This window comes from Perognathus longimembris, chromosome 13 (genome assembly GCF_023159225.1).
Source record: "Perognathus longimembris pacificus isolate PPM17 chromosome 13, ASM2315922v1, whole genome shotgun sequence".
NCBI classification, from domain to species: domain Eukaryota; kingdom Metazoa; phylum Chordata; class Mammalia; order Rodentia; family Heteromyidae; genus Perognathus; species Perognathus longimembris.
In genome coordinates, this window is record NC_063173.1 from 50,887,631 (window position 1) to 50,912,677 (window position 25,047).

The 25,047-nt window shown below is 34.7% G+C and overlaps 3 protein-coding genes across 3 annotated transcripts; all 3 read right to left on the bottom strand.

The window, feature by feature from the left end:
• Positions 1-7,850: 7,850 nt before the first annotated feature.
• On the bottom strand, positions 7,851-8,789 carry LOC125361893 (olfactory receptor 10AG1-like). The gene has a single exon (XM_048360503.1). It carries the CDS (start codon positions 8,748-8,750, stop codon positions 7,851-7,853), a length of 900 nt encoding a protein of 299 aa, XP_048216460.1. The 5' UTR covers positions 8,751-8,789.
• Positions 8,790-13,532: 4,743 nt separating this feature from the next.
• On the bottom strand, positions 13,533-17,228 carry LOC125361777 (olfactory receptor 10AG1-like). The gene is made up of 2 exons (XM_048360380.1): positions 16,302-17,228; positions 13,533-13,550 (listed from the first exon to the last, which is right to left on the bottom strand). The coding sequence occupies exons 1-2, from the start codon at positions 17,184-17,186 to the stop codon at positions 13,533-13,535; spliced, it is 903 nt and encodes a 300-aa protein (XP_048216337.1). The 5' UTR covers positions 17,187-17,228.
• Positions 17,229-22,711: 5,483 nt separating this feature from the next.
• LOC125361743 (olfactory receptor 10AG1-like) lies at positions 22,712-23,671 on the bottom strand. The gene has a single exon (XM_048360322.1). It carries the CDS (start codon positions 23,651-23,653, stop codon positions 22,712-22,714), a length of 942 nt encoding a protein of 313 aa, XP_048216279.1. The 5' UTR covers positions 23,654-23,671.
• Between the last annotated feature and the right edge of the window lie 1,376 nt (positions 23,672-25,047).

Genomic DNA, 25,047 nt, shown 5'->3' on the forward strand with positions numbered 1-25,047 from the left:
CCCTCTAATATATACTCTGTAGTCGGAAGAAACAGTTCTTTAAGTAGAAAGTGTTCTCTACCCTAGGGATAAGTTCCTATCCCACATCATTTTCTAATTGCAAAAGGAATCATCCTTCTTCTGCCATTCAAGGAGCTTGGCACAACAAATACTAATGATGATGCTGTCTGAACATAACATTGCCTTTACATTTCTCCTTTTTTTCCTTTTGGTGATTATTAAGAATATAAGATATTAAACATCAGATATTTATAGCCATATTTTCTATGTTATATTCATAAATTTTGATAAAATCTCAAATGTATAGTTTCCTCAATCAGAAATCTGTCATTAGATATTAATAGGACATCCAGGGCTCTTTGTTACAACTCTTCTTATTAAATATGAATCTTCCTTTGCTAGGTCTGCAGTTCATCACACTCCAGACTAGAGGAAAAGAAAGAAATATTCTCTTTTCCTTCTTAGCTGTAGCAAACAAAGAAAAGAGCACAGCACTTCCAGGAACTATCTCTCACATGACAGTAACAAGCCTGAACCAAGTTGGATAAAAGGCTACTACTAGACACAATTTTTGCCCAGAGTGCCATGTGGCCCCACCTAAGATTCTGCATTTTTGTCATTAATCTGTAGTTTTCCAGACCTAAAATTCTACCTAGTTACTTCTTGAATTCCCTGTCAAGCACCTCCTATGATTAAATATAAAATAATAAAATAAATTTGCATAATAGCTTCAGACAAACACACACACACATACACACACACACATACACACACACAAAAGCAAGGGAAGATAATATTAATCAAAGCCAAGTAAACTTGGAATGTATATAGGTGTTTGCATTTTACATATGTATAATTCTTTTATTATCCATTACATTCCTGCTTGGAAAATGGCAGTCACTGACACGCATCTGTGTGGCTCACACTTGTAATCCCAGCTACTTAGGAGGCTGAGATGTGAGGACTGAGGTTCGAAACCAGCCCAGGCAGGAAAAGTCAATTAAATTCATTTCCAGTTAACCACAAAAAGCCAGAAGTGAAACTGTGGCTCAAGTAGTAGAGAGCTAGCCTTAATCAAAAGAACTCAAGAAGTAAGAGGCCAGGGTCCCAATTTAAGACCCTGTGCTGGCATTAAGAAAGATGGCTATCACAAGGTTATATTGTACTGTATTCAAGCCTACCCATTACACGCTTTGGGTTCAACTCATATCAGTGTATATTCATCAAAACTTAGATGGCTGTAACTGTGTGTGCTTATCTCACGATCTTCTGTTCCACTGGTCTTTGTATTTGTTTTTGTACTGGTGTCATGATTATTGTTATTATTATTGTTGTGTTATATAATTTGAAATCAACTAATACAATGCACTGCTCTTTTTGCTCCAAATTATTTGGATATTTGGGGTCTTTTGAGTTTCCCTATGTTTTTCTAAAATCTTTTCTTTTATATATGCAAAGAATATCTTTGGAAGTTTCATGGGAATTACAATGAATTTATAGATTCTTTCAGAGGAAAAAAAGACATTTCCGTAATATTAATTCTCGTGGTAGATGATCATGATGGAATTTTCCATTTTCTAGAATCTTTGATTTCAGTATAGAGTTGTTTTACCTAAGTTTACTTTATTCATCATAAATTTATACACAGAAGTATATGAATAAGTTAATGAATAACAAATCCATATATACTAATATATGTATAAATTTATATATAATATAAATGACAGTGATAATGTACATAGAAACATTACAAATATATTATAACACTGATTTCTGTATGTTGGTTTTGTATTCTGGTACTTTGATGAAAGTGTTTTCTAGTGGTGTCTTCAGTGTCTATTAATGCCAGATCACATCACTTGCAACTGGGTGTAATTTTACTTCCTTTCCTAAAATATTTCTCAAATTATAATATGCGTGTTGTAATTACTAGAAAATTACTAGAATATGTACCATGTGCTCATTTATTAGCTATTTATGTCCTGATTTTGGAAAGAATATTTATCCCTTGAAATCTGTGCGGAATTAGTTTCTGAACATTCATGGACTGAGATAAAATTTCTCAATTTATAAAATGCAAGGAAACATCCTATGCCATCATATTGCATAATTCATTTATTATTTATTGCTTATTATTTATCATTTGTGTTTTCTATGCAACCCTGCGTGGCTTCAAATCTGTGATCCTACTATCTCAGCTTCATAAACGCTGAGAGTACAGGTCTGCCACACCATACAAAGCTACTACACAGGCGGGGAATATGGCCTAGTGGCAAGAGTGCTTGCCTCCCATACATGAAGCCCTGGGTTCAATTCCCCAGCACCCCATATACAGAAAACAGCCAGAAGTGGCGCTGTGACTCAAGTGGCAGAGTGCTAGCCTTGAGCAAAAAGAAGCCAGGGACAGTGCTCAGGCCCTGAGTCCAAGCCCCAGGACTGGCAAAATAAATAAATAAATAAATAAATAAATAAATAAATAAATAAATAAATAAATAATTAAACAAAACAAAATAAACAAAGTTACTACATATCAAGTATTCCCTAGGTCACTTCTACTTCAGGATGCAATATACAGATTATATGAATACTTTTTATATTCCATTTTTAGAGAAATAAGACAGAGAAAATACTTGTACATGAGTGTTTAGAATATTATACAACTATTGCTCTTTCAATATTCTCAGTCCTTGGTTGAATATACAGTTTCAAAACTCATGAATTGTTTTTTGTTTTTTGTTTTTTGTTTTTTTGGCCAGTCCTGGGGCTTGGACTCAGGGCCTGAGCACTGTCCCTGGCTTCTTTTTGCTCAAGGCTAGCACTCTGCCACTTGAGCCACAGCGCCACTTCTGGCCATTTTCTGTATATGTGGTGCTGGGGAATCGAACCCAGGGCCTCATGTATATGAGGCAGGCACTCTTGCCACTAGGCCATATCCCCAGCCCCATCATGAATTGTTTTTGATGTCATAAAATGTGGCTAGCTTATATAATTTGTTTTTACTTTATCAATTTTAATAATTTCATAGTAAATATTGAGTATGTTTTATATTATTATAAATTATCTACCGGTAGGAATATATCTTAAATTCCTAGACTCATACTTCTCTTTCTTTTAAATGGCATAATCCCTCTAATTGCTGATGAAATTTTGCATAACTACTGTAAAAAGAGCATCTTTTTCTTTGCTGAAAATGTGAAAAGTATATTTACATTCTGTTATATAAAAGTGGTATTAATAGATCACAATATGATAATCACTTGAGTATTTTCACACATACGTACTATGCACTCTACAGAATGTGAATTTGAAAACACCTCTGTGGCCTCATTATTTTCTTAGTCTCATTTTAGATTTTTAAAAAAATTTTCAGTCGTGGGTCTTGAACTGAGGATCTGGCACTCTTTTTGCACAAAGGTAGTCCTCTATCACTTTGAACCACAAGTCCACTTACCTTTTGAGCAGTTAACTGGAGATAAGAATCTCATGGGTACTTTTCTGCTCAGGCAGGCTTTGAACCACAATCCTCATATCTCAGCCTCCTGAGTAGCTAAGATTACAGGCACAAGCCACTGGCACTGACTAGATTGCAAAGATTACAGGCACCAGCCACTGGCACTGACTAAATTGTTTTAAATTATGAAATGGCAACATTAAAATATTTAATGTCTACAACCATTTAATACCATAAATCTTTATGGGCATTCAACTATTATCTCCTAACCATCTAAAGCATTATATATGTGTATATATGTGTACATATATACTTATATTGATTACCTGTCAGATATATTCAGAATACATGTCTATATATACCATACATAATTTTTAGTACATATGTGTAAATTTAAATATGTGCATACCAAAATATAAACTATATCATAAAACACAATCAATATTACATACATTTACATATATGATCATTTTGTTGTTATTTGTAAAATTAATTATAGCCAGTTTCTTAATTCTGACTAATGTGGAATTTATTTCCTATTTTCTCATATTCCCAAACTCTATCATAGCTTGGCAGAAACATGAATGCCATTGAGAAAGTAAGCCTCTTATTTATATGCTAAAAATGACTGGAGAAATAGTCAAACTCAAAGTAGTTGATTTTAAACACTTTCTTGCCCCTACATTTCATTAAAAAAAAATTGCTAATTATTCTACCTGGGCATTGGACTGTAGGAAAATCAGCTTTTTGTTATCATTTTATAATCTGCACTTTATTTATTATGATCTATTTCCTTTTCATCCAAACTATCTTGGACAAAGATTTATTTTTACCCAGGCCACCTGGACCACTGACACTATTTCAAATTTGTATCCATTTTGATGAAAGTATTTTACATTTGAAATATTTCAAAGAACAATCTCCAAAGGCCTGTAGTCATTCTTAATGTATTTCTTTTTTCTGTGTGAACAACATTTGTTAGATATACATGAGATTTTTGAATTGAAACTCCTTTGAACCATTATTTAAAGGTATGAATAATTAATTTTCAGAAAATAACCTATAAAATTTTTTCATCATACGTAAACTGGTTTGCACACAATATTAGCTGATATTTATTCCTAGTAGCCTAGAGACACTAAAGCAGGATTAAAATAGAGATAATGTGAGAAAATGAGTTTTTAATGTACTAAATTGCTTGTTGGCCATGTCTTATATTGAGCAGTGGAAAACCACTGAATAACAAACATGTTAAGATTCCAATTACACATTATAGTGGATAGTACACTTTGATAGAAGAATAGAATTCAATATTTGTATGGCTATGATTGTTTTATATTTTGCCTGAAAAAGTTCTATCTTTATCTCTAGGAATGCCTAGATTTCTAATTTTCATCCCTTTTTTTTTTTCATTTCTTATTGTCAAAGTGATTTACAGAAGGGTTACAGTTTCATAAATAAGGCAGTGAGCACATTTCTTATCCAATTTGTTACATCCTCCCTCATTTTCCCCCGCCTTCCTCCTCCCCATTTCCCTCTCCCCCCTATGAGTTGTACAGTTGGTTTACACTTTATAGTTTTATAAGTATTGCTGTTGCATTGGTTTGTCTTTTTATCCTTTAGCTCTCGATTTTGGTATTTGCTTTCCCTTCCCTCATTCCAATACACGTGTATACACTATCCAGGGTACTAAAATCAGTTACAGTGATATCAGGGATAAAACCACAGGAAAGAAATACAAAAGAAAAAGGGCATAATTTCACGTAGCATGTTGAAAATAACAACAACAATGATATACCACTTGTTTCTACAACTTGGAGTTCATTTCCCTTAGCATCATCTTTTTCTTTTTTTTTTTTTTTTTTTTCTGGCCAGTCCTGGGGCTTGGACTCAGGGCCTGAGCACCGTCCCTGGCTTTTTCTTGCTCGAGGCTAGCGCTCTACCACTTGAGCCACAGCACCACTTCTGGCCATTTTCTGTATATGTGTTGCTGAGGAATCGAACCCAGGGCCTCATGTATAGGAGGCAAGCACTCTTGCCACTAGGCCATATCCCCAGCCCCCCTTAGCATCATATTATGTGTTCATATGGACATAGCTATTAAGCTATTGTGATCTGCTAGCCACACGCAAAGAAACACAGACTCTATGGTTTCCCTTATTGGGAATAATTAGTACATGTTTAGGATAGCCCTAGTTTTCATTCTTTATTTTATTATCTTGTAGTAGTTGTACAAAGGAGTTGCCAATTTAACAGATCAGTTTATGTATACAATATAACTTGATCAATGTCACCTCTTTCAACATTCTCAATCACCCATCCCTTACCCAGCCCTTACTTCACTATTCTTAATTTTGTAATACATATGTGTACATATATATATGATTCTTAACTGCTTTTTCTTTTCTTGTCCTCTTCATTTGCATACCCTTTACCCTTTCCCCCACCCCTTTCCAGTACCCACTTCCTAGTATTTATTTTGTTGAACTTTGTCTTTGCATTTCTAAATAATGATACTATTTGAGTTCTCCCTTGAATTTTACTATATTTTAGTTAATATTTTTACTTACATACCACCTACCATATGTACTTATATAAGTCTCATGTAGATAAGGCTTAAGGGGGTTTACCATACTCTATAAAGTGTGATTCAAACATTATGAACCAAGGCACTTCATTTATTAGTGACTATCAATTGTACTGATGAGTGTGTGCTTTTATGTGGACATAAAAAAGGAATGCTGTAATTATTCTGGTGCTGAGAGTTTTCCAGACCTCTGAAACTTGTAGCTATGTTTATTTATTCCAAGGAGCACTATGTTTTGCCTGTAAATAAGATTCTGTGTGAATATAATCTTTAAAGTTAATTGAATCCTTCAAATTTAACTACAGAGTACCCTACCAGAGTATTTTTCTTCATGTTTATTATGACACACATACTAATTAATTCATTTAAGCAAAGGTTTGACAAGTATCTGAGAAGTTCATTGTCTTAAGTTGATTTGATATTTTTTGACTTACATTGTCTCTAGTACTTTAGGTAAGTGGGGATTTCCTACATGTAACTAGTTGTCTTCATTTCTGAGTATTATTATCCACAATCCATGAGCCTTATTGTCCTATCTCAATTCATTCTCTCTGAGTCAAAGTGACTTTTTATTGTTATACAAATAAAAATAAGAACCTTTAATAAACACTCTAGACCTAATGTGCATGAAAACAATTTTAGGGAAACAATGTTTCTACCAGATGAGATTACAGTGATTCAGTTTGTAAGGTTAAAAAAAAAAGTATTTAATTTTAAATTAAAACATTTCATATATTTTTTGAGAGAGGCAATAATTAAAGTGATATATTGAATAATATATCAGTATCAGCCAGGTAGGAAACTGAATTAATTTCTCATTACTTAAAGAATGTTAATCAAAGAAAAAAAATTTTTTTTTTTTTTTTTTGCCAGTCCTGGGCCTTGGCCTGAGCACTGTCCCTGGCTTCTTTTTTGCTCAATGCTAGCACTCTGCCACTTGAGCCACAGTGCCACTTCTGGCCATTTTCTGTATATGTGGTGCTGAGGAATCGGGCCTCATGTATATGAGGCAAGCACTCTTGACACTAGGCCATATTCCCAGCCCAGAAAAATTTATATAGTTACTATTTTCCTTGTTTTCCATGAACAAACTCCCACAAATAAACATTACATAATAGTAGGAAATCACTCTTGGTGATTCTTGAGGATATACGATTTTAACATCTCAGAAAGTGAAGTTTTTTGGGTTATAATGGCATGTGCTATTTCTAAGTTGTGGCTTTATCATCCTAACCTCTACAGTCTCTTTGACATGACATCCTCTGTGTTTGTTTTCTAAACCTTGGCCTTTGTCTTTGGAAGTCATTATTCATTTGTTATAGTGACTGTAATAACTTGGTATTTAGTTTATTTTAAAACAGTCAAATTTGAAGATTTCAAATAGGTATATATTTTGGAAGGCTAGCATGAATGTAGATGATAGATACAGACAGACGTATACATATAAATATATATAGATGCATAAGTACATAAGGGGTCTCCAAAGTAACTAGCTGAAAAACTAGCTCACATGATAGAACCACGCTAGCAAACCAAGTGAAAGTGATACTCTGAGTTCAAACCCTATTACTGCCCAAACGTGTTTTAAAATGGTCTGTAATTGAATTAAAAACTTTAAACTGGTTGCACTTAGCCTTTAAACAAACTATATGACTCAAAAGCCCATTAGTGTAATATGCTTTGTTAATTGTGATTTATCAGTGTTGAAGTATATGAGAAAGAACTTGAATGGTTTTGTCCTACTTTTCCTACATTAAAAAAAAAAGTAAGACTTTTATTTCATCCAGTTGAATGAAGTTTCAGCTACTCACATTATATTAATAGCAGGAGTTTTCTCAGGGATGAGTTGATATCCTTGTTCCTCAGAGTGTAAATGATGGGATTTAAGGTTGGGATAAGAATGGTGTAGAAAAGAGACAGCAGCTTTCCAATCCCTTTGCATGGGTCTGCTTTCTGATGTAAATAAGTGATACTGGCTGTTCCATAGAATAAGACCACAACTATCAAGTGAGATGAGCAGGTGGAGAAGGCTTTCACCCTCCCTCTGCCTGAAGCTATTTTCAGAATGCTGGAGATAATTTTTCCATAGGAAACAATGATCAAGAAGAAAGGAACCACAACAAAGAGCACTACAATAAAGTAGGCTTCTATCTCATTGTTAAAAGTGTTGCCACAAGCAAGCTTGAAGATTGGGGGGAAATCACAAAAGAAGTCATTTATTTCATTAGACCCACAAAAAGGTAAAGAGAAAATCTGGTATATTTGCACAATTTGGACTGGAATCCCACTGATCCAGGACACAGCCACCAGCTGCAGGCAGACATTGTGGTTCATGATCAGAGTGTAGAGTAGAGGTTGACAGATGGCCACATAGCGGTCATAGGCCATGGCTGTCAGCAGGAGACACTCAGTGCTTCCCAGGGTAAGGACAAAGAACATCTGTGCTGCACAAGCCAAAAAAGAAATATTTCCTTTTTGAGTACAAAGGTCCATGAGCATTCTTGGGATAGTGGCTGTGACATAACAGATTTCCAAAAATGAAAAATTGCTAAGGAAAAAATACATGGGCGTGTGGAGAGCAACATCAGCTTTGGTTAGTAGTATGATAACACTGTTGCACATCAGAGTGGTCAAATACAAAAATAAAAATATCCCGAAGAGAATCCATTGGAGATCAGGTCTATCGGAGAAACCCAAGAGAATAAATTCCATGGATATAGTGGCATTTGATTTTTCTGCTTTGATTGTCTCTCCATCTGCAGATGTGGTAAGTACAAGATTGTTAATTGTATCACCTCAAGAATGACACTGATGTCTGTTACCTGAAATGGAGGCACAAGTAAACTGACATTACCTCTTATTTGTCTTCTCTCTATCTAAGATAAGATTTGAAACTTCAAGAATGAACTAAAACACAGTGAATACCAATTCAAAAAACAGAATCTAATATTTTAATTAGGCTTAAAATTATATGAAGGATATCACATTAATTGGAGCATATTATGGAGACATAATTTTTAATCTATTCAGCCCTAAGAAAAGAATTGTGTCTAAGGAATTTTCTATTGTCTTTCTGGTTCCTGTTGTTTTTTCTGTGTTGTGATTAGTTGTATTCTATCTGCTTGCATTGAAATATTTTTCCTTGAAGCATCAATTTGATTCTTATTTATAATGAGACTTAAGTCCTAAGACTTAAACTCCAATAAAATCAGCATTTTTAACTATTCTTATAGCTTTATTGAAATAAAACTATAATGTTTTCTAACAAAGCTCTGCACATTTTTTAAAAATTTATCATGCTATGTACTCAGGTCCTGAGAAAGTGATATATATCAGACTGAACACACAGGCAACCTCAAAATTATATTTTCCCCATGATTATTTACAACGGAAATTTCTCTGAAGGTCTTTTTCCTAATTTAGCCACTTCCACGTATGTGGAGAGATAAGAATCACAGCCCAATGACAGTAGCCCTGAATCTATATCTATCTATAATCTCATTTCTGTCTACCTTTTTAGGGTTCGATGACTATTTAGTTGTTTTTAAAATGACATTTCCTTCATCATTGATGAAACAGTTCTTTTCATTACTGCTCTATTTTATACATTTCTTCCATAGAAATTCTAAATATGTAAACCATTAATTATAGCATGCCTATTACATTTTCTACTCAACTCCTAGTTTCCAAGGTGCTAAAGCTATTAATTTACATGGGAATATAGCTCACTAGCAGATATTCCCTGGCATATGTGACAACTTGGAATTAATTTCCAGAACAACAAACATGTTAGCACACAGTATGAACAATAAATGTAACTATTCATGACATTAATCTTCATAACTTTGTCATCTGACTCCCTTATAACCAAATGCAGCTCTTTTCTCTAGTTTCCCACCAATATAATTTAAGGTGATTATGCCAGTGTTCAGTGAATACAATGAAACTAATAACATGAAGTTAATATTACATTTCTGTGACTCTTCATAAAAACATTATTCAAAATTAGCAACTTAACACTTATACACAATCACCAAAATACACTATTAATCTCTTTTCTCCAAAATTCTAAAGCAAATATTAATTTATTTTCCTATCATCTGAAACTCTATGACACCTGCCCGCCATCTAGCCCCATCTGCTGATGCTTTTGGATTAGTAATGTGATTAATAAAAACTAACCAAAATTTTCATAATTCTACATTTTCAATTACTACTAATATAAAATTATTAGTAATATCATCATATAGATGAAATTTCAGTTAGTTTTGTAGCTAAGAATGCAATTAAATAAAATGATTATATTAAATGCTTAGATTTTTCTAATTGTTGATTGATTTTGATTCTTGAGTTTAGAAATATCCCAAAGTAAAGTAGTTCTACTGCAGAATTATATGTTACCATGACACATTTCCATGAAAATGTCTTTGTTTCCCCTATAATTTTTTAAAGCTCCTCTCAGGAAGTCACTCAGACCATACAATAATTACGTTTGCTTCTAACATCAACTTCTCTTAAAATAGGACAAACCACACTCACTCTGGGGATTTTGCCTCCTGTTCCAATTTATTTTCTAGAATGAAGGTTGCAATGGCAATTATTCTGGTTAATTTCCTTTTTGTTCTCCCATAACTTTTTAAATTATCATTACTTATTTGTATTCACTTACAGGAGTTGTACAAAGGGATTCCCATTAATCATGTCAGTTGTTGTTTTGTTTTGTTTTTTGTTGTTGTTGTTGTTTTTTACAGCAAGCAGGAGAGCAAGGAACTTTCATGTCAGTTTGGGAGAAAAAAAAATGTATCCTGATCAATGTCACTCCATCCATCATTCTCCCCCATCTCTCCCAACCCCTCCCATCCCCTCGAGTTACTTGGTTTCATTGTCACATGTGTTCATTGAATATTAGGACATTTACTAACACTCTGTTTTTCTATTCAAACAAGGTCTTTCGATGGATCCATCTTTTTCTTCAGCACTCATTGAGTTCTAGATAAATACTATGATTAATTATTTTCTAATACTGCTTATGAGAAAACATTTTAAAAAATCTTTCTAGCTGTAACAGTGTAGGCCCTTACATTTACTTGTTGTTCCTTTCTGATTACTTTTTTAAAATACACACAGATAGAGATCATGCAGATTTGTGGAAGAATGGCCTACATGTTGAGGTACACATATGTGCTATGTTCTCACCTTTAATCTTTAGAGTGCTGAATGCCCTGCACAAAATTAGTACTTTTTATTCCTAAGTTAGATTTTATTGAAATAAAACGATAATGTTTTCTGACAAAGCTCTGCACATTTTTCAAAAATTCATCATGCTATGTACTCAGGTCCTGAGAAAGTGATATGTATCAGACTGAACACAGAGGCAACCTCAAAATTATATTTTCCCCATGATTATTTACAACGGAAATATTTCTCTGAATGTCTTTTTCCTAATTTAGCCACTTCCACGTATGTGAAGAGATAAAAATCACAGCCCAATGACAGTAGCCCTGAATCTATATCTATCTATAGTCTCATTTCTGTCTACCTTTTTAGGGTTCAATGACTATTTAGTTGCTTTTAAAATGACATTTCCTTTATTTTATAATACAGTTACCACAGCATGCTTCAGTAGACATTGGCATTATGAAATCCTAAGTATCCTTGTTTTGCTATGTTATGTGATGTTATGTTTCCAAATGAGATTTTGTCCAGACTTTGTCACATTATTTTCCATTGCATACAGACTAAAATAATTCTAACAATATTCATCAAGATAAACAGGTCTAGTTTTCATGCTCTTACCACTGGAAAGAATATATCAGATAGTTTACCAGTCAATTCAGTATCACCATCACCAAAATCTATAATGCTCAAATTTGTGATATAAAATGGTATAGTATGCATGTGTCATCTTTGTATATCCTCCCTCTACTTATTTTTAAATATATTTTGTTTCATTTAAAAATGTATTGTCTGTAAATAGTTGCATGAAGGAATTGCCATTTAACAGAATAGTTTATAAATACAGTATATCTTGATCAGTGTCACTCTTTCAACAATCTCCTCACCCCTATTACACTCCCCTCACTTTTCTTAATTTTGTAGATTATACACTGGATTCTAGACTGTATACCCCCCTTCTGCACTTTGTTTTTCTACCCCTTTTCCCATTCACCATATACAAACCCTTTTTTGTTTGTTCTCTACCCCCCCCCCCCCCCCGCCGCCACTGCCTCCAAGGATAGCATTGATCCTCTCTAGCATCAAATTTCTGCCTGAATGACAGTAATTATCACATACTATCATGCCTGGATCATTTACTTTAAGTTATTCCTTCAATAGTAGTAATTCTTTATGAAATACAAATATTATGTAAATAGTTGTTAGGCTTCATTGTTAAAATGTGATGTAAAGAAGTATCTATATGTGCACAAACTGATGTTTCAAATTATTTTTTACTTAAGATGAACAGAGCAAAACAAAACCCATCATATGAAAGGCTATTTATATTTTAGTACCTGAATCATTCTTAATCTGAAAGAAAATTGTCATTTGTCTATTGCCCTTTTATCTACCAGATATATTATACTGATTTATGAACATTAATAAATTCATTTTTTACTCTTATATACTTATTTCATGTATAAATACATGACCTTATTTCTAGTCTTGTCTGCTTATGTGTCTTCTTTTAAAAACACATTATCATTTTATTAGTAAAAGCCAAACATGGCACTTGCTGATAAATGATTGGATGTTTGTGCAGGTGTGGGACTTGAATTTGGGACCTGAGCGCTGTCCCTGAGCTCTTTTGCTCAAGACTAGTGCTCTACCACTTTGAGCCACAACTCCATTTGTGGTTTTCTGGTGGTTAATTGGAAATGAGAGGTTCATGGACTTTCATGTCTGGGCAGAATCCTAAGTATTTAGAATTACAGGAGTAAGCCACAGGTGCTCAGCTGAATAATATTTTAAAAATATTAAGTATATGATGTTTACCAGCATAGTACTATGGTTTAATATACTGTTTAGGGAAACCATGAATCATCGATTTATTGTAATCTTAAAAAATCACATAATCTTTTATCCCTTGTTAATAAAAACTAGAATCCCCTTCCTGTTGATGTTACAGAAGTATACCTATGAGCATTGTGTCACAAAAGTGTAATGTCATAGCCTACATAATAAAACAGCTCTTCCATAACCCACATACACATGATGCATTACAATTTATAATTGAGAGTATTTGATCTCTTCTATAGTGATTCTATTAATATTATTATTATACAAACATAATATTTAAATCACAAAACATCTATGTACTTAACATCAATGTACTTAACATGAACAATGTATAAACGTGCACCTATTGTCACTCTACAAATTTTCTCCACAAACTAAACATACATAGAATTATTGCCAGTTGACATGTTCATATTTCACATAAGTACATCAAGATATTTTCAGCATAAGAAAATAAAAAAAAAAGCAGCCTGGCTTTTATGTGGACAAGAGAATCTAGACTTCCCCTTATTCTTTCTTATTCTCAGATCATTCCTTGAGATTTTATCAACGGATTCAGGCTTGCATGTGGGAACAAAGGAAACACTTCAGTATTGTGGTGTTGAGATGAACTCTAACCCCTAACGTTCGGCTGCAGCTTTGCTTTGTCTCCCTGAATTGTATCTCTTGTTTTAAAAAAAACATTTCATGAATACACTTTTAGTCTGGTTTATTCCTTCAGATGAGGACACCACAGCTTACTTTGTACTGTGATTATTTTTCTTCCAATTTAATGACACCTATACACATATAGTAAAATGTGTCTGATTAAGTACCAGTAACATTCTGTGAAATGTATTCTCTTAATTATACTGATATTATTATGGGTTGATATTTTTTCTTAGCTTTGGGGACAATGTAAATTTCCCTAGTAATGCTAAAAATCATTTTTCCTGGGTGGATGGAAAGTTTGGGAAGGTGTTCAAGAACTGGAGTATTTCACCATGTAGTCACTTCGATTGCTTCAAATTTATTTATCTTTTTTTTTTTTTTTTTTGCCAGTCCTGGGCCTTGGACTCAGGGCCTGAGCACTGTCCCCAGCTTCTTGTTGCTCAAGGCTAGCACTCTGCCACTTGAGCCACAGTGCCACTTCTGGCCTTTTCTATATATGTGGTGCTAGGGAATTGAACCCAGGGCTTCATGTATACGAGACAAATGCTCTTGCCACTAGGTCATATCCCCAGCCCAATTTATTTATCTTTTTAAAAATAGAAAAAAAAACCTCTAACAAACTTCCTGAAACAAGAAATATGAATTTAATGTTGCATATTTCTGTAAGAAAAATGCATTAAAAATTAATCTATACAATACATGAATTTTGTTTTGCATCAGAAGAAACAAATGTCATATACATGTATTGGAACTAGGGAAAGGGAATAACAAAATCGAGAGACAAAACACAAACCATTGCAATAGTGATACTTACAAAACTAATTGATGTAAACCAACCATACAACACATGGGGGTGATGGAATTGGAGAGGGGGCAATGCGGGAAAAAAGGGGGGAAGAGGTAACAAGTTGGATAAGAAATGTAGTTGCCTTACATATGAAACTTTAACCCCTCTGTACTTCACTTTGACAATAAAGAAGAAAAAAGTATACCTCAAAAAAGAAAAAAAGAAACAAATGTCAAATTATCAGTCCAAATGGAAACAAATAGCAAAGCTTGATATGTGAACTTAGTCAAGCATGATACCAAATTTATTATGAACCATTGGAATCCAATGGATTTTTATGAGGGGAAATTTTCCATGCTTAATTATTTTTTACTGCACCTGTGTTAACTAATCACAAATTGGATTAATTAACCTCATTGAAGATAATCAGTGGGCCAGTGTTAAAATCATGGTATCAAGGAAGCCGCACACATATTGATGGCTTTACAGCAGTATAGATCCTTCCCACTTTTTCTCACTTGTTGGCTGTTAGTTTTCTTTTGTCTGTGTTAGAATCACCCCACTTTTGCCTACAGTTTTAAAAATGCCTATTTCATGAAATGTTTCTGTTTCATTATCAGTAAAAAGACCACACCAGGCGTTGATGAACTCTTCATTCCAAAATCGCACTTAATGTCATTACAAAGATATTATCTTTCTTTCAAATATTGCATTTCTATGTTCAGGATGTAGATTATATTATGCTATATTTTATTATATTAGAAGAACCAGTATTTAATCAACTAACCAGTTATTTACATGGTTTATTGTCAAACCTGTGGATTTCAAAGGCTAAAGAGATATTACCAAAGCAAGACCAAACAGTGCATATTGGAGGTTTGAAGTGGCAAGAAAATGATGAGAGCAGCAATAATAGAAGATCAAACACACTCAGGATTTATAGCTTTATGTGGATATGAGTAAAGACAGAGGTGGAAATTAGAAAATACAAAACAGAAAAGAAAAGAAAAAGAAAGTAAAAAGGAACAGGACATTTAAGAAAGAAAAGTAAAACAAGTCTTGCCTGTTATCCTTACGTTACCTAACTACACGTCACACTTTTTTAATGGCTAAATTCAAACACAGGATCTAAGTTAATTCTAGGAAGAAAGAGGAAGTATAGCAAGCCCTTACCATTCACTATGCACTTGTTGCTTGAGCAAACTCATTACCCAACAGTTAACCAGTGTGGAAAGACTTATAATAGATGGTTGAAGCTGGGAGCTGGTGCTCACACCTGTAATCCTAGCTATTCAGGAAGCTGAGACCTGAGGATTGCACTTCAAAGCCAGCCCAGGAAGAAAAGTCTCGGTGAGACTCTTACCTTCAAGTAATCACTCAAAAAACAGAAATGGTGCTGTAGCTCAAGTGGTGGAATGCTAGCCTTGAGCAAAAGACCTCAGGGAAAGCAAGGAGGCCACAACATAAAAACAAAAAGGTTGAAAACTTTGGGGAAGAACATTGGAGTGGCATTGATAAGGTTGAATTGTGCTGATAAACTGATTTTTTACAAAGAAACTCCTTTGAAACAATGACTTAAAAATAATAATTTAAAAAAAGATTTAATTTGCATTCTGACTACACTGGGAGCCTTTAACTATGCTCTATAAGCAATACTCTGTTCAGATGATCTTGGTTGTGAACCTATTGTGATTAACTTTCTTGAAGACTGTAGGAACTCCACTATATTTTCTGCTTGACCTACATGAGAAACCTTGAGGTAAATTGAGCTTCAAATGTCAGTCCTGTCTTTTTAACTTTTCCAGTACTTTTCTCAGTGCCTGCATGATCTCCTTGTTCCTCAGGGTGTAAATAACGGGATTCAAAGTTGGGGTCAAAATGGTGTAAAAAAGAGACAGCAACTTTCCTATCCCTTCAGATTGATTCTTTTTGGGTTGTAAGTAAGTGATACTGGCTGTCCCGTAGAATAAGACCACAACTATCAAGTGAGACGAGCAAGTGGAGAAGGCTTTTGCCCTCCCTCTGGCTGAGGAAAGTTTCAAGATGTTGGAGATGATTTTAGTGTAGGAGGCAGTGATGAGCAGAAAGGGTAGCATGACAAACACTACAGCCACGATGTAGACTGCGATCTCATTCAGCCGTGTGTCCCCACAAGCAAGACTGAGTAGCGGAGGGATGTCACAGAAGAAGTGATTGATCCTGTTAGACCCGCAGAAGGGCAAGGAGAAAATCTGGTAGGTCTGTCCTATTTCAACTGGGATTCCACTGACCCAGGAAGCGGCCACCAGCTGCACGCACACCTTGTGGTTCATGACCAGAGCATAATTCAGAGGGTGGCAGATGGCCACGTAGCGGTCATAGGCCATGGCTGTCAGCAGGAGGCACTCGGTACCCCCAAGCACAAGGACAAAGAACATTTGTGTAGCGCAGGAAAGCAAAGAGATATTTCCTTTTTGGGAAAAAATATCCATGAGCATCCTTGGGATGGTAACGGTCACATAACAGATATCTAAAAAGGAAAAATGGCTCAGGAAAAAGTACATGGGTGTCTGAATGTGAGGGTCATATCTGATTAGTAGAATGATGATACTGTTGCATACCAAAATGGTCACATACATGAGGAAAAACACCGCAAAGAGAACCCACTGGAGACGGGGACTATCAGAAAACCCCACGAGAATGAATTCCATCATTGTGGTAGTATTAGATCTTTCTGTTTTAGATTTCTCTTCATCTGCAAGTGTGGTGAATTCAAAATTGAAGATTAATTCAACTTTAAAATTATATGGGCCTATTATAGTATCAGAATAAGGTGTGTGGATACATCTGCATTACCTTTTCAGTGATGTTTATCACTGTATATATCTGAACTCATTATGTAAGTAAAATATTTATTATATGGTATAATTTTATTATATACAATATTCATTATATTTAAAAAGTTATAATGCTGTTAAAATATGGAGAAATACAAATTCTTGTTTTTTATTTCCATGTACATTTGGATATAATAACAACTGATCATTTCAATTATTATGTTACATAAAATCATGTTATCAGCGTTTCTTTCATCATACTCTGCTATTGTCCTCTTCATTGATAACCAGTATCATTCTTTTAAAATACTGAGCCTTTCCCCTTTCAACTTCCTTTCATTTGGGAAATAAATTTTAAGTTCTCTTTTTGATATTCCAGATGAGAATAAAATCCCTAGATCAATTTGCTGTTTGTGAGGAAATAGGTAGAGTAAATATTATTGTTATATCTCCTAGACATCTCCCATAACTCATGATGGATATGAAAACATGAATCCCAGGATGCTGACATTTACCTTTTCTATTAAATTCACATGGGCACAGCATAGGTACAGGACTAAAATTTAAACCAAATCAAAAACCCTGTCCAGTTTATTCTCTCTCTCTCTCTCTCTCTCTCTCTCTCTCTCTCTCTCTCTCTCTCTCTCTCTCATTTCTTTTTCTTTTAGTTTCTTCCAATTTGTAGAAGTAAGGCCTGCATGACATTTTATAACAATTTCTCAATGCTAGTTCCCCACTTCCCAAATTGGATGTGTGTTTTCTTGTCTTTTTTGTGTTTCCAGGTCTTCTATCCTATTTAGCCCATGCTTGTAACTTACTATCTGCATTGATGAATACTTTTAAGTTCCCCTATTTCCAAATTTCTAGCATTATTTTTAAATTTATCATAAATTATTGCCATCATTGCTGTCATTATCATTCTTTGATACAAGACAAGTGGTAGATAACTTTCTAGTTCAAAATGCTAAGAGCAGGTAAATTATAGCTATTCACTCATTTTCAGGTAAAGGACAGAGTTTTGTGATTTCTTTGCAATCTTTTAAAGATCAGCCAAACAGCATCATTTTAGCTTACCTTCATAAATTTGCATGAAACAGTCCAAAATAGTGTCAGTCACGTGGGTTAAAAGATTTAATCCTATAGGTTAAATTTCTTGGACTCCAGTAGCTCACACTTTTTCTACTGGGTTTTTATTTGCTTCATATATGAGTGGCTCTTGAGTCATCATGTTCCCCTCGATCCCCCCCCCACCCAGCCCCCCGAGACAGTCATCTCCTGTGTATCAATTCAGTGATGAGGACATTGCTTATATTGGGTAAACCTTTCGTGTCAGTTCTCAAACGTGTATTCTTTCTGCAGTCCTGTCATTTTCTCTAATCTCTCAATGACATCAATGCCCACTCACAGTCAGAGAGATTGCAGTATAGTTCCACCCACAAGTCTTAGCTTTTTTTCTGGAGCAGAAAAGTCCGACTCTGTCCAACTCTTATATTTAAGATGCTTAAATTGATGCAGATTGCTTTCTCTTGTTTATTTTTCTTAATTCACACTGACCCATACCATCTAGATATCAGACAAAGTGATGGTGGTATTTGAACTCAGGGTCATATGATTGGTCCACAAATGATCTACCACTTAAGCGACGCATGTGGGTCATTTTCTTCTTTACTTTCAGCAAGGGAGTTTTAGCTTTTGATTCATAAAATTGAACGCCTAATGTAATAAATATTAAATAGTGTAAAGATTACATATGAATGTTATTGCAGCTAATAATGAGAAACTAAATGCAAAATAGTAACATCATTAGTTCTTTATTCTATGTTCATTTTTCTTACATTCTCAACACAATATTGTTGTAAGTTTTCTCATTTCTTTTAGCAACACTAGCAGTTTACTTAAACTTTATGATTTTTGGAAAGTGTTGTAAATGTTACTTTGCATCTCTAAGCAGGAAAATTGCTGAATAATTCAGCTAAATATAACAAGTTTTGTTATTATTCAAATATTTAATGCTTTTCAAGAGGTATCCCAGGGCTGGGAATATGGCCTAGTGGCAAGAACGCTTGCCTCCTACATATGAAGCTCTTGGTTCGATTTCCCAGCACCACATATATGGAAAACGGCCAGAAGGGGCACTGTGGCTCAGGTGGCAGAGTGCTAGCCTTGAGCGGGAAGAAGCCAGGGACAGTGCTCAGGCCCTGAGTCCAAGGCCCAGGACTGGCCAAAAAAAAAAAAAAAAAAGGTATCCCAAAAAATGATTTAGAGTAAATAATGTGATATTAATTAAAGCAGCTATCATCAAATAGACATATAATTGATATTCATAATAAATATCAGAAATAATACTGAACATAGAAAACTAAAGAAGATAGTGTGACTGTTAAATCTTACAAGGGATGTCACCAAAGAAAAAGTGAAAATTTTAACATTTTAAAATGGTAATATGAAAAGGACAAAGGAGGAACCAATCCAATAGCAATACAAGACACTATGTTGGAGAATTAACTGGATAATGTGGGGGTAGGAGACTGAGGGGTGGGAAAGTGTGAGAAAAACATACTCTGTTATGTAAATACGTTCATCATGCCTAACCCTTAATACTATGCATATATCATCATACTATGCATATATCATACACCTAAATACCCCCAGATGAGGCCCTTTATTAATGACACCACCTCATTCATATGAGATGGGAAGACTTGGAAAAACATCATACTAACTGAAGTAAGCCAGACCCAAAGAAACATGGACTCTGTGGTTCCCCTCATAGGGGACATCTAGGACAGTCGTTGAAGAAGATTACAATAGCTTAAGAGCTATGCCAGTATTAACATATAAGATGCTCCTAAGTGAAATGAACTTCAAGTTATAAAAACATGTGTATATCACTGTTGTGGTTATTTTCAACATGCCATGTGAAACTGTGCACTTCTTTTATTTCCTTCTTCTTCTTTTGCTGTATTCCTTTCATGTGGTTTTACCCCTGATAGCACTGTAATTGATTTTAATACACTGAATATTGTATATATGTGTATTGGAATTAGGAAAGGTAAAGGGAACAACAAAATTGAGATAAAAAGCATAAAAGACAAACCAGTGCAACAACAATATTTACAAAACCTTATGGTGTGAACCAACTATACAGCTCATAGGGGTAAGGGAAATGGGAAAGAGGGTGGTGGGGTAAACTGAGGGAAGAAGAAACAAGTTGGATAAGAAATGTACTCACTGTATTACGGATGAAACTGTAACCCCTCTGTACTTCACTTTCACAAATAAATAAATAAATACGTTATCTATGGATTGTTATTGTTTAACCAAAATGTATTTCTATGTATTTTAGTTGTTTCTGTTGCTTACCTACTTTTGAGTATGGACACCTTTATTTTTCATTTTTTTTGAATAATTACTTATTTATTGTCAAAGTGTTGTACAGAGGGGTTACAGTTTCATACATAAGGCAGTGGGAACATTTCTTGTACAATTTGTTACCTCCTCCCTCATTTCCCCCTCCTCCTTTCCCTCTTCCCCATTAGTTGTTCAGTTGGTTTACACCAAATGGTTTTGTAAGAAATGCATTTGGAGTTGTTTGTCTTTTTATCCGTTATCCGTTGTCTCTTGATTTTGATAGCCCTTTCCCTTCCCTTGTTCTAATACCAGTATATACAGTATCCAGGGTACTCAGATGAGTTACAGTGATAGAACAGGGACAAACACAGGAAGGGGATACAAGAGGATCATCAACAGAAAAAAGCTAGGGTTTCACATGGCATGTTGAAAGTAATTACAACAGTGATATAACACTCGTTTCCATAACATGGAGTTCATTTCACTTAGCATTATCTTATGCATTCATAGGGGCATAGCTATTAGGCTCTTGTGATTCTCTGCTGTAACTAGCCTAAACCTGTGCTAATTTTTCCCTATGAGAGAGTCCATGTTTCTTTGGTCTGGCTCACTTCACTTAGTATAATTTTTTCCAAGTCTTTGCATTTCCTTAAGAATGGGGCAAAGCCATTCTTTCTGATAGGGGCATAAAATTCCATTGTGTATATGTACCACATTTTCCTGATCCATTCATCTACTGAGGGGCATCTGGGTTGGTTCCATATTTTAGCAATGACAAATTGTGCTGAGATGAACATTGTTGAGCTGGTGACTTTAGTGTGTTCTTGTTTGTAATCTTTTGGGTAGATGCCCAAGAGTGGGGCTGCTGGGTCTTAGGGGAGCTCTATGTTTAGCCTTCTGAGGAATCTCCATACCACTTTCCAGAGTGGTTGAACCAGTTTACAATCCCACCAACAATGTAGTAGGGTTCCCTTTTGGCCATATCCCCTCCAACATTTGTTAGTGTTAGTTTTCCAGATAATGGACATTCTTACTAGGGTGAAGTGGACTCTCAGTGTTGTTTTGATTTGCATTTCTTTTATGGCCAGTGATGTAGAGCACTTCTTCATGTGTCTCTTGGCCATTCTCATTTCCTTTCCAGAGAAGTCTCTTTTTAGGTCTTTAGCCCACTTGTTGAGGTTCTTTGAGGTTGTTGGTTCTTTGAGGTTTTGTTTTGGAAGAATTTAATTTTTCTACATATATTTTAGATATAAGGCCTTTGACCATTGTATGGCTGGTAAAGATTTTCTCCCAATCTGTTGGCTTTCTATTTATCTTGCAAGTTATGTCCTTTGCCCTGCAGAAGCTCTGCAGTTTGATGCAGTCCCATTTGTCCAACCTTCCTTTGATTTGTTGCATTTCTAGACCTTTGTTAAGGAAGTTTTGTCCTGTGCCAAGGAGCCCAAGTGTTTCTCCTACTACTTCTTGTTTTTTTCAGGGCATCTGTTTTTATTTCGAGGTCTTTAATCCATCTGGAATTGATTTTGGTGCAGGGTGATATATAAGGATCTAGTTTTAATTTGTTGCAGGTGTTGAACCAGTTTTGCCAGCACCATTTGTTAAAGAGGCTATCTTTCTTCCATCCTATTTTTTTAGCTCCCTTATGAAAGATTAAGTAGGCATAGTTCTGCAGGTTCATCACCTTTAATCTATAAAAATTAATACATAATGTTCAATAAATTATATGTTTGCATCTTTCTTACTAATGAGTCAGTTATTATGGGCCTGTTCAAAAGTTCTCTTGAGATTGGTCTTTCATTGAAATATTACATAAGAGCCAATGAAATGAGCATCTACTTAGTCAAATGTCCATCTTTTTTCTAATTTACTTTGCATTAACTTAATATAAATTAATTTAATTCTCATTAATTTCGATGACTTTCAACAGCATAAATTGTTTAATCTGAAAATTAAATTGAGTAGACAGTTAAAATATAGCAATAGAACATAGGTTTCTCATACTTTCATTAGTTGCATATGAATATAAGATGTGTATGCAACATTCAAATAAATTATTTACTAAATAATTTTTTCAGTGCCATTATGACATCTTTGTTCCTTAAGGTATATATAATGGGATTGAACATGGGAGTCACAATGGTATAGAACAGAGAAAGCACTTTGTCCTTTTCTGCTGAGTGATCACTCTTAGGTCTTAAATAGGTAATAATGCTTGACCCAAAGAATAACCCGACCACGGCAAGATGAGATGAACAGGTAGAGAAGGCCTTGGCCCGACCTGTTGTTGATGGCAATTTAAGAACTGTAGTGATGATTTTGCTATAGGAGACAAGAATGAACAGAAGTGGAACAAAAAGAAATAGTATAGCCCCTAGGTAGACCATCATTTTGTTCACAAGGATTTCTCCACAGGCAAGACCAAGTATTGGAGGGATATCACAGAAAAAGTGGTTGATTTGGTTAGAGCCACAGAATGGCACAGAGAAAACCTGGATTGTCTGTCCTATTTGGACTGGAATCCCACTAACCCAGGACCCAGCCACCAGTTTAGTGCAGACCTTAGGGTTCATAATTAGAGGGTAGTGTAGAGGTTGACAAATGGCCACATGGCGGTCATAGGCCATGACAGCCAGAAGGAAACACTCTGTAGCTCCCAGGATCAGAACAAAGCACATTTGTGTAGCACAGGCAACTAAAGAGAGGTTTCTTCTTTGGGTCGCAAGGTTCAGGAGCATTCTAGGGAGGGTTGCTGATACATAACAGATTTCCAAAAAGGAAAAATTCCCAAGGAAATAATACATGGGTGTTTGGAGAGTCGGATCCACTTTTGTTATTATTAATATGGTGCCATTACCCCACAGGATAATCGTATAGATGGCAAAGAATAACCCAAATAGAAACCACCGCAGATGAGGGACATCAGCAAATCCCAACAGAACAAACTCTACTGGTGTAGTTACATTTTCTTCTGGTGGTTTTGGATGGTGCATCATCTGAGGAAAGGGAACATGAAACACATTTGTGAACTTACCTCTAGGGATATGAGTCTATTTCCTCAATGCCATACAGATGAACTGAGCATATGATTTCTGAAATAAGAATGTCCCTACTTACATATTCCACATTTTCTGATTGTTACTGTATATATTCCCTAACATTTCTTAAAACTTTCCAGTATTTTTTTCCAGTGGCATAGGCAAGGTCAGAAGAGGTCAAGCTATATCTAACTCAATGGCTATACTTCCCTGATTCCCAACTCCTGGGAATAAATACATTTTGTATTTTATTTATATATTTTTTCTTACATAGTATTATTCTACACTAGAATATAACCTTGCTTTAATATCTTAAGGTGCACTGTAGGTAAGCCATGATGCCATTTGTTACCAGGAAAACAAATTCCCCAGCCAGTGACCAGAGGGGTAGGAGAACCCATAAGCTCAAATTTTCAGGGCAAGTAAAGCTGATATTTATAGTGTCTCTACTAAGAATAAGCCTGGTGCCTATTTCAATGTCTACAATGATGTTGCCATATCTCTTACTTGGGTGCTCAAAATACCCCAAAGCATGTCTAATCTCATGGTTTCTGGTATCCTCCAACAAGTTTTGTTGATAATACTCAAGCAAGTAGAAGTCAACAGTGTTATCTAACCTATGCCTTCCCAGTGCTGGATCTTAGCAGTAAAACAAAATTATAAAACATTTCCTAGTAGACCTTGTATTTTACTCTTGTTAATATGTCTGTTGTGCTGTATTTGTTCCTGAGATTTATTGCATATCTTCTATCTCAGATTCGTTGCATCATTTTGGTTCATTTAGTTGCATTCCCCTTAAAAATTCATACTGTACTTCTCTGAATTTTATCTCTATTTTCCCTTTTGTGGAATTTCTGTAATACACTCTAGAGACACTTTATTATAGAACTGCTTCTCACATGCATTTAAAGCTATTTCAACTGCTTTATATTGTAGATTCATATTTATACTAAATAGTCTTTAAATTAGATTACATATAATGATTCCTTCAAACACATCAGTAAAAAAAATAGATGTTTACATTGTTACAATATTTACATTTCATAATCTTTAAAATAGATTGAATGTTATTACTGCTTTAAATATTTATCATTGTTTTAAAATACAGGATTGGAGACATTTATGTAATGACAAAGTGAAAGCTGTAATTGGCGAAACTAGTTCTAAGTAGTAGGTTTTGATTAGAAGGCAAATAAAAAACAAAATACCAACACAATAATTTCTTTCCAGTAATGAAATATTCTTTCCTTGGTTTTCTATGTTATTTTAAAGACAATTACTTCTGAGACAATCAACCAAAACTAAAAAGAGATAAGTATTAAATGCCTAATTTGCTATTTCCAGCCAAGCCA

Bases quoted from the DNA above. Each gene is read 5' to 3' on its own strand.
- LOC125361893 (XM_048360503.1), bottom strand. From the start codon at position 8,750: ATGGAATTTATTCTCTTGGGTTTCTCCGATAGACCTGATCTCCAATGG.
- LOC125361777 (XM_048360380.1), bottom strand. From the start codon at position 17,186: ATGATGGAATTCATTCTCGTGGGGTTTTCTGATAGTCCCCGTCTCCAG.
- LOC125361743 (XM_048360322.1), bottom strand. From the start codon at position 23,653: ATGATGCACCATCCAAAACCACCAGAAGAAAATGTAACTACACCAGTA.